General features: G+C 39.0%; 1 protein-coding gene across 6 annotated transcripts in view; it reads left to right on the top strand.

The window, feature by feature from the left end:
- LIMA1 (LIM domain and actin binding 1) overlaps nt 1-14,160 on the top strand; it is a 98,413-nt gene extending 84,253 nt beyond the window's left edge. For 4 of the 6 annotated variants that reach the window (XM_081309077.1, XM_081309075.1, XM_081309073.1 and 1 more), the window contains 3 exons: nt 845-957; nt 9,223-9,356; nt 11,877-14,160. In XM_081309077.1, coding sequence (XP_081165203.1) covers nt 845-957; nt 9,223-9,356; nt 11,877-12,894 — 1,265 coding nt within the window. In that variant the 3' untranslated portion in view covers nt 12,895-14,160. The remainder of the gene's footprint in view (nt 1-844; nt 958-9,222; nt 9,357-11,876) is intronic. The other 2 variants (XM_081309076.1, XM_081309074.1) reach the window with 1 other exon arrangement.
- The last annotated feature ends 1,342 nt before the right edge of the window (nt 14,161-15,502 follow it).

Raw genomic sequence — 15,502 nt, 5'->3', positions numbered from 1 at the left:
ATTTTAAAATTTATTATTATTCCTTAGTAACGGTATCAATGGCTTTTCTATGCCTCTTCTGAGTTCATGGGATGTACTGGCAGGAAATCTGCTTATGCAGTTGACACTTCAGTGATTATGAAAAAACTTTATGGAGCCCTCTTCTCAATTTTTATTCATAGATATATGCTATAAGACCAACCAAGGAGAAAATGTGAGATTATGTGCACAACACACATGAGCACACATGTGGTATGATATTTTTGCCCTTGTGTTCCCTCAGTTTCCCAGCTCTAGTTGGAGCACTCAAGAAGTTATTGGGAATACCAACAACCAAAAAGTCAGCAAAGTCTATAAATGTCCTTAAGAAACATGAATACTGCTGGGCAGCAATTTTTTTATACAGGGTTGTTTTGTTTTGTTTGGAGAGAGAGGGAGAGAGAATTTTTTTTTTTTTAAGAGAGAGGGGAGAGAGAGAGAATTTTTTTTAATATTTATTTTTTAGTTTTCGACAGACACAACATCTTGGTTTGTATGTGGTGCTGAGGATCGAACCCAGGCTGCACGCATGCCAGGCAAGCGGGCTACCGCTTGAGCCACATCCCCAGCCCCTATACAGGGTTGTTTTGATTCCCACTTTTTGTGGAACAGGGTGAGAAAGTTTGCTGATGACTCGATTTGTAAGAGGACCTGAGGACCTAAGGAGCATAAGTTTTAGTTTATTCTTCATCAGAAGAACAATGTTTTTCTTGGTGTTGAAACTACCATTCTTTGATAGAAAATGCTCAAACTTTGCTTTTTTGGAAAAGCTCTTTCTAAGATTTCCCATGAAATACTATAAAATGTCCTTCTTTTGTAACTCAAGCAGGTAATGCCCAGGTTAAGAGTGAGGCCCAGCAGCCAGTGTCCACCAAATCACTGAGTCCTGATGCCAGAGCCTCCAACCTTTCGGAAAATTCTCCTCCGAAAGCGGTGAAGGTATGATGGCAGTTTATCTCTAAGCCTTGAGATTCTGGTAGAGCAAATTGCACTTTGTATCATCTTCATTATAATCTGCTTTTACTTTCCTGGGGATTATAATGCCAAATAAGGGTGTATTGTCCCTACAAATCTTTCTTCTGCCCAGATGTTGGGCCAGGAGGGAGAAGTCTCAAAAATATGTCTCAGTTTGAAATCTGAATAATATGTGAGATTTTTAAGAAAACCTTAAGTTAAATAAGATAATATGACTTAAAAAATCTAAGTACATAAATATTTGGAGTTGGTAAAACTCACAAAATGGGAAATCTGTTGAACTAAAATTAGCATGTTGTATGGATATGTACAAAGCCACCTTAAAGATAGTGCTCAGTGTCTGGCTATAACCTGATTGGTTGTTAGCACTTTTAAAGAAAGAATGTCTGCTGGAGTGGAAGTTGAACAACTCATATAGTATAAAAATTGGCATTTAAGCTATACTTATGCTAGATGATAATGGTAAATGTTAAGGAATACACAACATTTTTGTATGCTAAGAAAAATTGATTAGGCTATTCAACTTCTGATCTCTTTGATCCCTCAGTTTTTAAAAACAGTCTTTCCATTTCTGGGAGCAAACATTTATTCCCATAAAAATAAACCAAAAAAGGTAAAAAATAGATTTTCCAATTTTAATCTTATTAACTGTGACCTGTTTTAATTGAATGTTTTGCTAATGCAATGCTACTTCACCTATTTGTATTAATCATACCCACAATTCTTTAGTGTCTTTCTCCTTGGGTGTGCTCTTACATAGCTAGCTTTTGTTTCAAAGATTTTAGCTTGAAAAAAACTCAAAAGGCAGAATTAGTTTAAAGTGGTTTGAGCTGCCCCAACTTCACGCACATATGTTCTATGCCTATATCTCTTCACTGTGTGTGATTGGTCCTTGGATGAAAACTGTAGTGCACCAAAACAATGAGAAGAGGATGAAAGTGAGGTTTTGGGGGTGGGGGGAAGGAGGATACAGATGATCCAGAAGTTAAAGGGTGGATCACAAATGTGTGTGTGTGGGGGGGGGCAGGGTAAAGAAGATAACCATGAAAAATTTAAAGGTAGCAGAAATTTACGGGGAAAATAAGATTTGTTGAAAAGTAACAGAGTTGAAGAAAGTAGTGGGGGGGGTGGAGAAAGGAAAAGAAAAAAGAGGCAAGAGAAAGCAAGTACAAGAAAGTCCTCAGAGTCTGTGCGTGTGCCTACATGTGCAAGGCCCTGGGTTCATTCCTGGGCAGAAAGAAAGAAAAAGGGTGGAGGAGAAAGAAGAAAGAACTGGGTAATGGTGACTGAATCTGCACATGTGTTCCACCTAACTCTGTTCTGGCCTTGAAGATCTGTCCATGAAGTCATCAGCACTTTGTTTTTCAAGTATTTGGAATCCAACAAAGTAGTAAATGCCAGAGGGTTACTTAACTCTTATCCAGCATCAATCCTGCCCAGATGTGAGTCCTTGGGTTGTGGTTCTTGATCAAGTATGGCAAAAAGGGCTGGAGGTTTAGGTCATGGCTGGAGTGCTTATATAGCCTACATGAAGCCCTGGGTTCCATCCCCAATACTACAACTAACAACAAAAGAATGGCTAGCAAATCTAACTTGGTTATAGATCATGTGACTGAGGGGTCTGGGGAAATTCCCTGGCTAATCTAAGAACTAAAATCTATTCTTGGGAATATTCGAATTCTCACATAGGTCTTTTGGGCACCAGTGAGAAGAAACAAAGGTGAAGCTTTCTGCACTAATTTCAGACTTATGCCTCCTCCTTTGTCCCTAGTTACTCCATATCCATAATAGAATGTAAATATCCCTGCATTCACAGACACTCACTTAAGATTTTGAACATTGTATGAAGACATGAGTCAACTGGCCTGCAGTCCAAAGCTCAAAAGATTATGATGTCCAGAGCCTGGAGTGGGACCCAATTATATCTCCACTTTTATTTAAGGGAAATTTATTTTCTCTTCCCCATAGTTCCCTTTACAGTCTGCAGGCAAGCAAGGCATTTTAGTAAATATGTACAAGAAAACGTGCTGGCATAACTGGTCTTATGACTACAGACTCTGCAACAGAAAACTTGTTTCTCCACTTTGGGAAATTACATGCAGCTAAGAATACACAGGTTCACTCAAAATAGATTTTTGGGTCCCACACATCATGGAACAAAATGGTTCCTTAGTGCCTGTCTGTAGTTGAAAATAGGTCATCTAAGGTAGAGATTCATTTCATTTAAAATTATAGCTTGAAGTTTAAACAAAAAAGATACAATAAGGACTTCATACATTTTGAACACTGGCCACATAGCTTAGTAGATGAGACTTGGTACTAATGAAGTTGCAGGTTCATTCTCAAAAAGGATGTGTTCCAGAGCTGGGGATGTGACTCAGTGGTAGAGCATTTGTCTGGCATATGTGAGGCTCTGAGTTCCATTCCCAGCACTGCAAAATTAAATTTTTTTTTTTTTTTTTTTTAAGATGTGTTTCTGGGCTGGGGCTGTAGCTCATTGGTAAAGCATTTGCCTCACATGTGTGAGGCACTGGATTCCATCCTCAGCACCACATAAAAAAAGGATGTGTTTCTGATAATAGAGCTCAGTGGAGCCTGTGAGGAGATCAAGCCCATTCTACTTCAAGAGACTCAGATTTTAATTTTCAGCTATGCCTCAACAGATTAAAAGAGGGAAAAAAGAAACTCAGATCTCTGTAAGCTTTATGTCCTGCCATTTGAGAGAAGTCATTACCTAAATGTTCTAAGAGGGGACCATAGGGAAAGAAAAAGCAAGGGAATGTGGCTAGCCCTAAAGGATACCTTCTTGCTCCCACTGTGTCCTAGACAGCCCAGTCGCCAGCTTTCTCAGCTAGTCCTGCCGGTAGGTGTGAAAGAAAACAGCAGGCTGCATCAAAGGACATACAGCGTCCATACATTGCAGAGTCCTTATAAGTGACCTGCCATCTGTTCCCCTGTGGACATGATAAGAGGTTTTATACTTCTTTTTTTTCCCCCATTGCTGAGGATCCAACCCAGAGTCTTGAACATGCTAGGTATGCACTCTAGCACTGAACTACATCCCCAGCCCCTGTGTCATGCTGCTTTACAAAGCTATTAGAATTATAAGTCTATAAGGGCACCTACAATCCTTTCTCACTGTATATATACTGCTGCTTTCCCAGAGCACTCACCTTTCCTCTGCATGTAGAACAGTCTAATTGAGATATGAATATTCTCCCCAAAGACTTCACAGACAGAAGGATGAAAGCTGCACAGAACTGGCCCAACCATTTACTGTGTGGTGAAGAATTTCAGTTTTATTATCTAGATATTGTGCACAAATTGCAAGGAAAGAATGAAAGGCATTTTGTGGTGTTCTGTCTATGAAATGAAGGTCTAACATCAGTACAGAATTTTCTTCTGATTTCATTATATGCAAAGGCTAGTTAACTTCAGTACCTATTGCCAACTACTGCTTCTTGCCCCTATCACGCACATATACACCCCAAATGGATCTTTGATCCCTCACTAGATCAAAAAATATATGTAAAAGAAGAGAGTGAAAGCCAGGCATGGTGGTACACACTTGTAATACCAGCAGTATGGGAGGCTGAGGCAGGAGAATCAGGAAGTCAAAGCCAGCCTCAGCAATTTAGTGAGACTCTAAGCAAGTTAGCGAGACCCTGTCTCTAAATAAAATGTAAAAAGGGCTGTGGCTCAGTGGTTGCATACTCCTGGGTTCAATCCTCAGTATACACACACACACGAAAAAAAAAAAGAGAGAGAAGGAGAAGAGAATGAAAGAGTGTAGATGAAGGTATGCAAATATTTTGGAAAAACAGCTGTAAGTAGCTGTTCTTCAACAGTATCTGTAATATCAGATGGGAAAGACAGTGTTTGTGTACATCAATCATTTATATATTACCTCATTCATTCCAGAATATCCTGAAGACATTATCTACATATTTTAATTTGAAACCAAGTGAAGCTTGTTCAAACTGCTGTAGTGAGATTATTTTCATTCAGGTTAGCATCCACTCTCTCCTCCAAAAAGTTTCCTTTAGTGAGGGAAATTTAACATTCCGGGACGATTTAGAAAATGCTCTGTTGGTTTGTGAGTAGGAGTTCCGGGCTTTAATTCTAATTCTGTGCCCAGTTGTGTTTGTAACTGTGATAAGGCACCTGACATCCTGGCACTTCAGCTCCCACATGAGAAAGATGGTCTGGGTAGAAAAACCTTTCATTTTTGAAAAAAATATATTGTAAAGATAAAAAATATCTACCATTCTCATATTGGCAGTATTTTCAATGTGGTGATGCTAAGTGTGAGCATGCCATGAAGGCATGGGCAGGATGTTTGCCAGGTCTGTGATAATGGAGAGAGTTTTGGGCACTGACTATGTTTCCTGCTGTCTGAATAGACATGGGGGCAATTACAGAAAAGTGGCTGAGAGCCCAGGACAGAGAAAACAAAGGAAAGGTCCAGCCGTAGCCACTATGACTTGGCATGTTACCATGTTGGGATTCTCTTGTCTTTATAACACTTGGGCAGCTGCTGCATAAACCTTAAATAATATCAAAAGTGATTATGTGAGAAATGAATAGGAGTAATCTGAATAGGGAATCTGGTAGGTCGGGCCAGCTAGAGCTTGTGGTTAGTCAGTCATTTGAGCCAGCAGTTTATTAATTTGATGTTAAGTGGGAGGATGACTTTCTACTTGTGTGGGTGAGGCTTCATTAAAGAGAGAGCCTTTGTGGGTCTGGTGTGGGTGTAAGACACTAAAGAATTGTTAATGAGATACTCCTTTTGTGCATAAAGGCTCATAAAAGCTCACTCTCTGGGGCTGGAATGTGTTCCAACCTCAGGTAGATGTGAGACTGATTTTTGCCTCTATGAGCAGTTACCTGAAAAAGAAAGGAAAAAAAAAAAAAAAGTGGTCTTGGAACCTAGCCTCTGAGTTTCAGCTCAGCTTCAGTCAAGCACTCCAGGGTACGCTGTGTATTCATTGAAGGTTCCTATTTGTCTCTTCCAGCTTCTGCTTCCTGCTCCTGGTACCTAATTTCTGCTCCTGCCTTCCACTTTCCTCCTAATGTGAGCTCAACCTTCACTTTCTCTCAGGTCCTCCTCTCTGTTTACTAAGCTGCACCCTTCTGCAGAGTTCCTTCCCTCTATGTGTGTAAGAAAGTGTTTTCTCTATCCCTCTGTTCTCCTCTAGCAAAGTAGTATCAATTTTCTCTTATACCATGTGAAGTTTCTGTCTCCTGCTCCCCCTTAGTGACCAGAGTAAGTACTTATTCTTCTAAACCTATTTTAAGTGTTAAAAATGCAGAATCCCTTCTCTACAACTGAAAAACATTTTTAATCTGATAAACACATTTGTCCTATTACTTTTACATTGCGTGGATTGTGATTTGGGTAGATTCTCCAATGACTTCAATTACACTATTATTTATTCTGCATTTTAAATTTATTCTGCATTTTAATCTATTTCCTGTTTACCATGCAGGGACCACATACTTCTTTCAGAACTTTTAAAACAATGCAGATGTCTCCATTTAGGTCCAGTCTTGTTAGAATGTCCATAAAAGAAAAAGGGGGGTGCGGGGGGAGGGGCACGTGGGGTGGGGGGAAGGTGGCTCAGTGGTAGAGCACTTGCCTGGCAAGTGTGAGGCCCTGGGTTTAATCCCCAAGTAATGTCTTAATTACCTTCATCAGCATTCAATATAATAGCACTAGGTCACATTTAAATACCTTCCTTATGCTTGGTAAACTAGGTTGTAGCCTGTGGTCTTTTGATTGTTTAAATCTTTCTTTTTAGGATTCTACCCCTAGAATGAAGGGGTTTCTTGCTACCTAGTCATTTCCACTCAGTTTTACTCCTTCTTTTTTAAATCCCTTGAGCACTCCTTGGAAGTTTACCACTGATTTTTTTTTTCTTTTTTAAAGAGAGAGTGAGAGAGAGGGGGACAGAGAGAGAGAGAATTTTAATATTTATTTATTTTTTCTTAGTTCTCGGCGGACACAACATCTTTGTTTGTATGTGGTGCTGAGGATCGAACCCGGGCCGCATGCACGCCAGGCGAGCGCGCTACCGCTTGAGCCACATCCCCAGCCCTTACCACTGATTTTATTAAACTCCCTTTTATAGATCCATCCCTTTACTTCCATTTTATGTTCATTTTCTACTCTCATTTCCTGTCCAAATCTACTTCCTACTTTATTTTTGTTTTCCCTCCTAGTGAATCATGTAACAAGTGAATTCAGAGTCTGAACTTTTTTATGGGCCTATTTTCAAGTTTTTTAATCAAAAGTCTATCTTGCCTATATCCTGGTCCTTTTAGGCTTTTGAGGCCCTGGGTCTTGGGATTCATTTGCATTATTTACCATCGTATGTTTTCTGGTGAGAGCCCAAGCTGCTCTTGGGTACAAAGTCACCTAGGTGCCTTCCAGAGCTTCCTGGCTGCCTAAGCCTGCATATACTGGTTGAGGTGTTTATGTTGGGACAAGTCAAGGATAACTCATACTTACCTAGGGACTTCTTACCCCCACCCTTTGTAGCCATGTAACCTTTTCTTATCATGTAAAGGCTTATGATATTTTTAGCATCCTCGCTTTTATCAGTGCTTGAATACCAACTATTTAATAATTTTTTTAGGATTGAGTTTTTTTTTTTTAAAGAGAGAGTGAGAGAGGAGAGAGAGAGAGAGAGAGAGAGAGAGAATTTTTAATATTTATTTTTTAGTTCTCGGCGGACACAACATCTTTGTTGGTATGTGGTGCTGAGGATTGAACCCGGGCCGCACGCATGCCAGGCAAGCTCGCTACCGCTTGAGCCACATCCCCAGACCCTAGGATTGAGTTTTATCAAGTTAAACCAATGTACCTACCTTTATTCCACATGCTGCAAATAGTGCATGAATTCCTGGTCATTAACTAATACATTCCCCCATTGCATTAGTTTTATTCTCCATTGGTATTTTAGAAATATTATAGAACCTGCCAAGCATGGTGGCACACACCTGTAATCCCAGCAGCTCAGGAGGCTGAGGCAGGAGGATTGTGAGTTCAAAGCCAGCCTCAGCAACTTAGTGAGGTGCTAAGCAACTCAGTGAGACCCTTTCTCTAACTAAAATATAAAAAAAGGCTGGGTGGGCTGGGGTTGTAGCTAAGTGGTAACAGCACTTGCCTACCATGTGTAAGGCACTGGGTTCAATTCTCACCCCTGTATATAAATAAATAAATTAAATTAAAGTCCACAGACAACAACAACAACAAAAAAGTTGTTTTTTTAAGGGCTGGGGATGTGGCTCAATGTTTAAGTGCCCCTGAATTCAATCCCCAATACAAAAAAAAAAAAAAAAAAAAAAAGAAGAAGAAGAAGAAAAAGACAAAAGAACAAAAGAAGTATTATAGAATCTATAACCTGATTGGGAAATACTTCCTTATTGAAGCCTAATAAAATAATAAAATGGTTTGTGTATCTTTATATGTCAGGTGTTTTGTTTGTTTGTATTGGGGATTGAACCCAGAGGTGTTTTACCACTAAGTTCCTAGCCCTTTTTAATTTTTTATTTTGAGACAGGGTCTTACTAAGTTGCTTAGGCTCTTACTGAATTGCAGAGGCTGGTCTCGAACTTGCAACCCTCTTGACTCAGTTTCCCAAATTACTGGGATTATAGGTGTATGTCACTGCATCCAGCACAAATTAAGATTATAAGCAAAGGGGAATAAAAGGTGCTTTACTGAAATTGAAATGTTTTTACCTAATTCTCAAAGCCAAATGTTCTTCCTCTCCGTGAAAGTTATCCCCTTCAGAATTTGTTCTTATTATAGTTTGTCCTGCTTTTACTTGGCACTCGAATAAACTTCTTTCTTCTGGGCTGTGATGACATTTTCTTCTAATCCCTGCCCCGCCTCCCCCTACTCCCCTGCCCTTAACATTTGGTGATTTGGTGTGCATTTTTTGTGTGCGGTGGCTTTTGTGTGCCCTTCTCTGAAGTACAGCCCAAGCCCATCTATCTGTCCTCAAAGGCTGCTACACTTAGGACAGATAATTTGGGAAAGGAATTCAGGAGAGATTCTTGGCTTTGAAGAGTCAGCTGATGGAATTAGAATAAGTTTAGTATTCCTATGAGAATTGACTGACTAGCCAATTACTAGATAAAGAAAAATCCCAGGCCCATCTCAGCAGAGTACTAACTCATCACTGCCTATGCTAGTTAAAGTTGTCCTTTTCCTTTTCCTAGAAGTTTCAGGCACCTGCAAGAGAGACCTGCGTGGAATGTCAGAAAACAGTCTACCCAATGGAGCGTCTCTTGGCCAATCAGCAGGTGTTTCACATCAGCTGCTTCCGTTGTTCTTACTGCAACAACAAACTTAGGTAAGCCAGACGAAGACAGTCCTTCTCTATGTATAGTTGGAGCTTCAGAGGCAATCTTTGGCTTTTGGATCATTGGTATTAAAATCTACTGTGATGATGATATTGTATTGAAGGCTCCTGAATAAAGTAAAGATACCTGCTTATCGACAAGTATTTCATATAAAATGATAATGATATTTGGGGCATTTAACCACTAAGCCACATAATCCCAAGTTCTTTTTATTTTTTATTATTTTCATCATTTTATAAGTTGCTTAGGGCCTTGCTAAATTGCTGAGGCTGGCTTTGAACTTGTGATCCTCCTGCCTTAGTCTCCTGAGCCACTGGGATTACAGCCATGCACCACCATTCCTGGCTATTATACATTGATATGTTCCTTTACATATTAAGACCTAATTTAGTGGATTTTTTCCCTTGGTGTCATAGAATCATAAAGTTAACAAATCCCAAGATGTTACCTACCTGAGCTCTTACTTCAAAGTGTACTAAGCACTGTGTAAATAAATAGCAATAAAAATAGCCCCTGATGAGCATGTATATTTTTCCATGTTGCTTCATTTTATTTATTTTCTGAGAAAATAATTATTATGTATAATTCTTCTAAGTAACTCAAAGACATAAATGTGACAGATTGGGGTATTAGTCCATATTAAATCATTTTAATCATCCGGACCTAGAGAAGGAAGTTATAAGATGCTACTTTTTCCAGTTTTCCTTCCAGAGCAAGCATCCCTTCTAAAATACTCTTGAAAGATCTCCTGCTTTCTGCATGACATTTATAGGGGGTAGATGCCTAACCGCAGCTAGTTCCAGTGTTAGCTGTAGCTAGACAACTTTCCCTTATATTGAGCCAAAATCTGACAGAATTTCATGCATTAGTTCTTTTTTTTGCACACATAATTAATTTTTTCTCAAAACACATTACTTGGGGATGGGGGAAAGTTGTCACTTTTATAACCCTTTAATATATACTAAGATATGGGCTGGGGGATGTAGCTCAGTGGTAGAACATGTACTTAGCAAGCATGAGGCATAAAAATAAATAAAGGTATTGTGTCAATCTACAATTAAAAAATAACATATACTAAAATATACCCTAAAAAATACTGATCCAGGTATGGCAACATACCTTAGCAAACTCTAAGCAACTTACAGAGACTCTGTCTCAAAATAAAAAATAAAAAGGGCTAAGGATGTAGCTTAGGGTAAAAATACCTTTGGGTTCCATCACCAGTGGTGGGGGTGGGGGGCAGGGGAATGTTACTCTGAGCCAGGTATAGTGGAGCACATCTATAGTCCTTGGGAGGCTGAAGCAGTAGGATCACAAGTTGGAGGCCCGTCTGAACAATTTAGAAAAAGGTTATCTCAAAAAATAAATAAATCCGTAAGTAGGCCAGACACCATGGCACACACCTGTAATTCCAGCAGTTCGGGAGGTTGAAACAGGAGAATCAAAAGAGTTCAAAGCCAGCCTCAGCAATGGGGAGGTGCTAGGCAACTTAGTGAGACCCTGTCTCTAAATAAAATACAAAATAGGACTAGGGATGTGGCTCAGTGGTCGAGTGCCCCTGAGTTCAGGACTGGGGATATAGCTCAGTAGTAGAGCACTTGCCTAGCATGTTTGAGAGCCTGGGTTCAATTCCCAGTGCCATAACAAAATAAAAATAAAATATATTATCCTGCAAGAGATCATATCTAAAGACTTGTCCAGCACTAACATTGGGTAAGACATTCGTCCTGGCTACTGCTCACTGTTCTCTTATTAACCATATCTTACATTTATTCAGTCAGAAGTAGCTATTGAGTGCCAGCTGTTTTCAGAGCATTGTAACCATTCTTGTAGAATTAAGTTTTTAAATTACAACACAAAAAAGATTCAGCTTTTTACAAAGAAATATCATTGTAAATAGTTAATAGATTATAAATATCTAAGCAATATGAGTGATCAGAGCTAGGTATGATTACCTAGGGAATATTTCCTGGAAGAAGTAATTTTTAAAAATTTTCACAGAGGAGAGTGAAATCATTTGAAAATGGGGAACTCATGCCAAGTGGAAGAATGACTTGTGAAGGTTTAATCTTGAAAGTAAGCACATTTGTATAAGGATTTTAAAAAGAAGAATTGCTAATATGTTTTAAATGGAGTAGGGAATCCTAAGTCATTGATGAACTTTCAAATAAATTTCTTTTTTTTTTTTAAAGAGAGAGTGAGAGAGGAGAGAGGGAGGGAGGGAGGGAGAGAGAAAGAGAGAGAGAGAGAGAGAGAGAGAATTTTTAATATTTATTTTTTAGTTCTCGGCGGACACAACATCTTTGTTGGTATGTGGTGCTGAGGATCGAACCCGGGCCGCACGCATGCCAGGCGAGCGCGCTACCGCTTGAGCCACATCCCCAGCCCCCTCAAATAAATTTCTCATTTAGTGTCTTCTGAAAATACTGGAAATGCCTGTTATTAGCCTGCAGGTGTAAATGAGAGTATGAAGATTTTCTAACTTTATGTTCTTTTTCTTTTGATGATAGTCTAGGAACATATGCATCTCTACATGGGAGAATCTATTGTAAACCTCACTTCAACCAACTCTTTAAATCTAAAGGTAACTATGATGAAGGCTTTGGGCACAGACCACACAAGGATCTATGGGCAAGCAAAAATGAAAATGAAGAGACTTTGGAGAGATCATCCCAGCTTCCAAATGCAGGGGAGACCCCTCAGAGCCCAGGAGTAGAAGATGCCCCCATTGCAAAGGTGGGTGTGCTGGCTGCAAGTATGGAAGCCAAGGCCTCCTCTCAGCGAGAAAAGGAAGACAAGCCAGCTGAAACCAAGAAGTTGAGAATCGCCTGGCCACCCCCATCCGAACTTGGCAGTTCAGGAAGTGCCTTGGAGGAAGGGATCAAAGTGTCTAAGCCCAAATGGCCTCCAGAGGATGAAATCAGCAAGCCCGAAACTCCTGAGGATGTAGATCTGGATCTGAAGAAGCTGAGGAGATCTTCTTCATTGAAGGAAAGAAGCCGCCCATTCACTGTTGCAGCTTCATTTCGAACATCTTCTGTCAAGAGCCCAAAAGCTTTGTCCCCACCTATCAGGAAAGGTTGGAGCATGTCTGAGCAGAGCGAGGAGTTTGCAGGAGAGAGAGTACTAGAAAGGAAACAAGTGGAAAATGCCTGGGTCTCAGAGAAGAATGGGAATGTGGGAAAAATGGCCTGGCAAAACAAGGAATCTAAAGGAGAAGAGGCAGAGAGAAGAAAGGAAATTAATAGTTTTGAGATGGGGAATGAGAATCTCATAGAAAATGGTGCAAACATAGATGAAGATGACAACAACCTCCTCAAACACCAGTCTCCACCAGAATCCAAGTCTCCAAATAGGTCCAGCTTTGTAGATGACACCTCCACTAAAGAATTTGCTACTCAGAATCAGAAATCCCAGGATGTGGAATTCTGGGAGGGAGAAGTAGTGCAAGAGCTGTCTGTGGAAGAACAGATAAAGAGAAATCGGTACTATGATGAGGATGAAGATGAGGTTGAGGATGAAGAATGACAAATTGCAATGGTGTTGGGCCTTAAATTCATGTTAGTGTTAGTGAGCCACTGCCCTTTATCAAAGTGATGCACAGAAACAGGTATTGGATTATGAACTGACATTTATGCTAAAGCAACTTTGGAAATGAATTTCTGCTACCAAAAAAAAAAAAAAATCCCATACTGCTGCTTAAGTGAACCAGTTATAAACACTAGAAATAACATTACTTAAATCTTTCATTTTAATAGTAACAAAATGCATAAATGCTTATAAGCAGGGAAATATTCCAAGTGATCTAGTCCAAATTCCATTGTATTACCAAATGGCAATATTAAAGTAAATGGATGGGTAGTGTACATTTTTACACTATAAATCCTATTGTGGAATTAGAGAATATACAGAAGGAATTTAGGGACTGACATGTTATGATTAAATGCACTTTAGCATAAAGGGCGTAGTTGTATATTTTTAACAATTATCAATTTTTTAGTATCTACTGTTAAGAGATCAAATATTTAGTCTTTTTTTAAAATTAGGTTAATTTTCTTACTCTCATATATATGTGGGGAATTTTTTGCTTTACATCCTGCTCTAAATCTGGAATTGAATTATTGAGGTACAATACAGCCATCTTTTCAGAGCACCTTTTGAGACTAATAAAGAACCAACCTACATGCTTTGGTGCCTGGAGAGATCCACTGTCTCCAAATAAGCTATGTATTTGCCAATGAGTTTGATTATACCCCAAGTGATTGCTTTTTTTTTTTTTTTCCTGGTGGTGTCTGTGTTTCTCACAATTCACTGAAAACTGCATCTTTTTTGTGAGAACTGTTGATCACTGTTCACCATGCAAAAGGAAGAAGAATAACAGAAAGAACCGCCTTAAACGACATGAGCTCAGACCTCCAAATCCTGTATTTCACTTCTGATATCCCCTTTCTGAGGCAATAATTTTTTAATACTTATCAGCTCTGAAGTGCATTGATTTTTATTGCAGACAATATTCCCAGGTTGAATTAAACCAACCCTAGGCCTTTTTCTTGGGATGGTTTTCTTTAGTATTAAGGCTTTAGAACATTATAAACTTTACAAGATTTGTTGTACATAATTGGTATTCCAAATTGTATGTATGAGAGTTAAAGGTGTTTTAAAGATATAGCCTTTTCTTTTTACTGCATTTATAGAGATTTAGCTCTAATATTTTTTAGAGATGTAAAATAATCTGCTTTCTTACCATCTTTCATAGTCTGAAACATTTTTATTCAATAAAGATTTTAATTTACATTTGAACTTTTCATGTTTCTTTTCCATTATTTATTTACATTGTTACAGTTTTTCAGACTAGTAATTTGGGAAGAACCCATTTTAGTTGAAGAGACGAGCTATGAATATATCACCACTAGGTGGTAATGTTGGGCCAAGTTTGGACTTTGATCCTCTGAAGGAAGACAAATTTTTCTAGAAAACTGCAAGCAACTTGGCAAGAGATATTAATGTGTGCCTTCCAAATGAGATGTTTGCTTTACAAATGCAAAAATCCAGTGGTGGTTTTTATGGTTTATTGTATTCAACATTTATTAATTCTGCTGGGCGCAGTGGTGAATGCCTGTAATTCCAGCAACTCAGCAGACTGAGGCAGGAAGATCACAAGTTCGAGGCCAGCCTGGGCAACTCAGCAAGGCCCTCTGCAACTTAGACCCTGTCTCAAAATTTTAAAAAATAAAAAGGTCTAGGGGTGTAGTTCAGTGATAAGGTACCCCAGGCCCCAGTACCAAACCAAATAATTCACCTTACAATTATGCCTGACCTTCTAAATAGAATTTCCAAATGCCTCTGCTGAAAATATCTGTTTTCCACTCCAGGCAGAGACATTTTTGGTTGTTTGATATAGAGATAACTGCCCCAGTTGTTAAAGTTTTTGCATGTTTGTTTGTTTGTTTTAATAGGTTGGAAATGTAGACTTCATTGCAGATGAAGAGGGTTTTTTAAATTTTTGGGGGGGGGGTATTTGTTTGTTGCAGTACTGGAAAGATTAAGTCCAGGGGCACTTTACCTCTACCACTGAGGTACATCCCCAGCCCTTTCTTATTATATTTTGAGACGGGGTCTAAGTTGCCCAGGCTGTCCTCAAATTTCTAATTGTCCACAGTGGCATGTGCTACTAGGCTTGGCTTTTACATTTCCAGAGTCAATGTATGTTATAAGGGTTTTTTCTAGCCTTCTAACTATATGGCAGGGTACTTCTACTCTTGCTTCCACTCCAAACTGAAATCATTTAGAAATCTCTATTTACTGTACAAATAATCCAGGAGTACCTGACATAAAATATCCAAACCTGGTTTGAGCTTACCACTGGTATGTGTTTGTTTGCTATTCTAACTGTCCACATGATATTCATTTACTGACCTTATTCAAAAAAATCTGTTTGCCTTTGATATCAGTTGAGTATGTCACCATATGTCAGGCATTTGGGAACTAAAATTACCCTTACAATCCTTTTCTATAACTTTCAAGGACATATCATTACTATACAGGCACAGAGAGAAGAAACAAAGAGTAGCTCCACGTTCAATATAATAATAGGATGTCCTTGTCTAGAGAATGATCAGATAACACAAGCATTTCA

This window comes from Spermophilus citellus, assembly GCF_964194105.1.
Source record: "Spermophilus citellus genome assembly, chromosome: 10".
In the NCBI taxonomy this organism is placed as follows: Eukaryota; Metazoa; Chordata; class Mammalia; order Rodentia; family Sciuridae; genus Spermophilus; species Spermophilus citellus.
The sequence above is the reverse complement of the archived record's forward strand: the minus strand, read 5'-3'. Positions and strand labels throughout refer to the sequence as shown.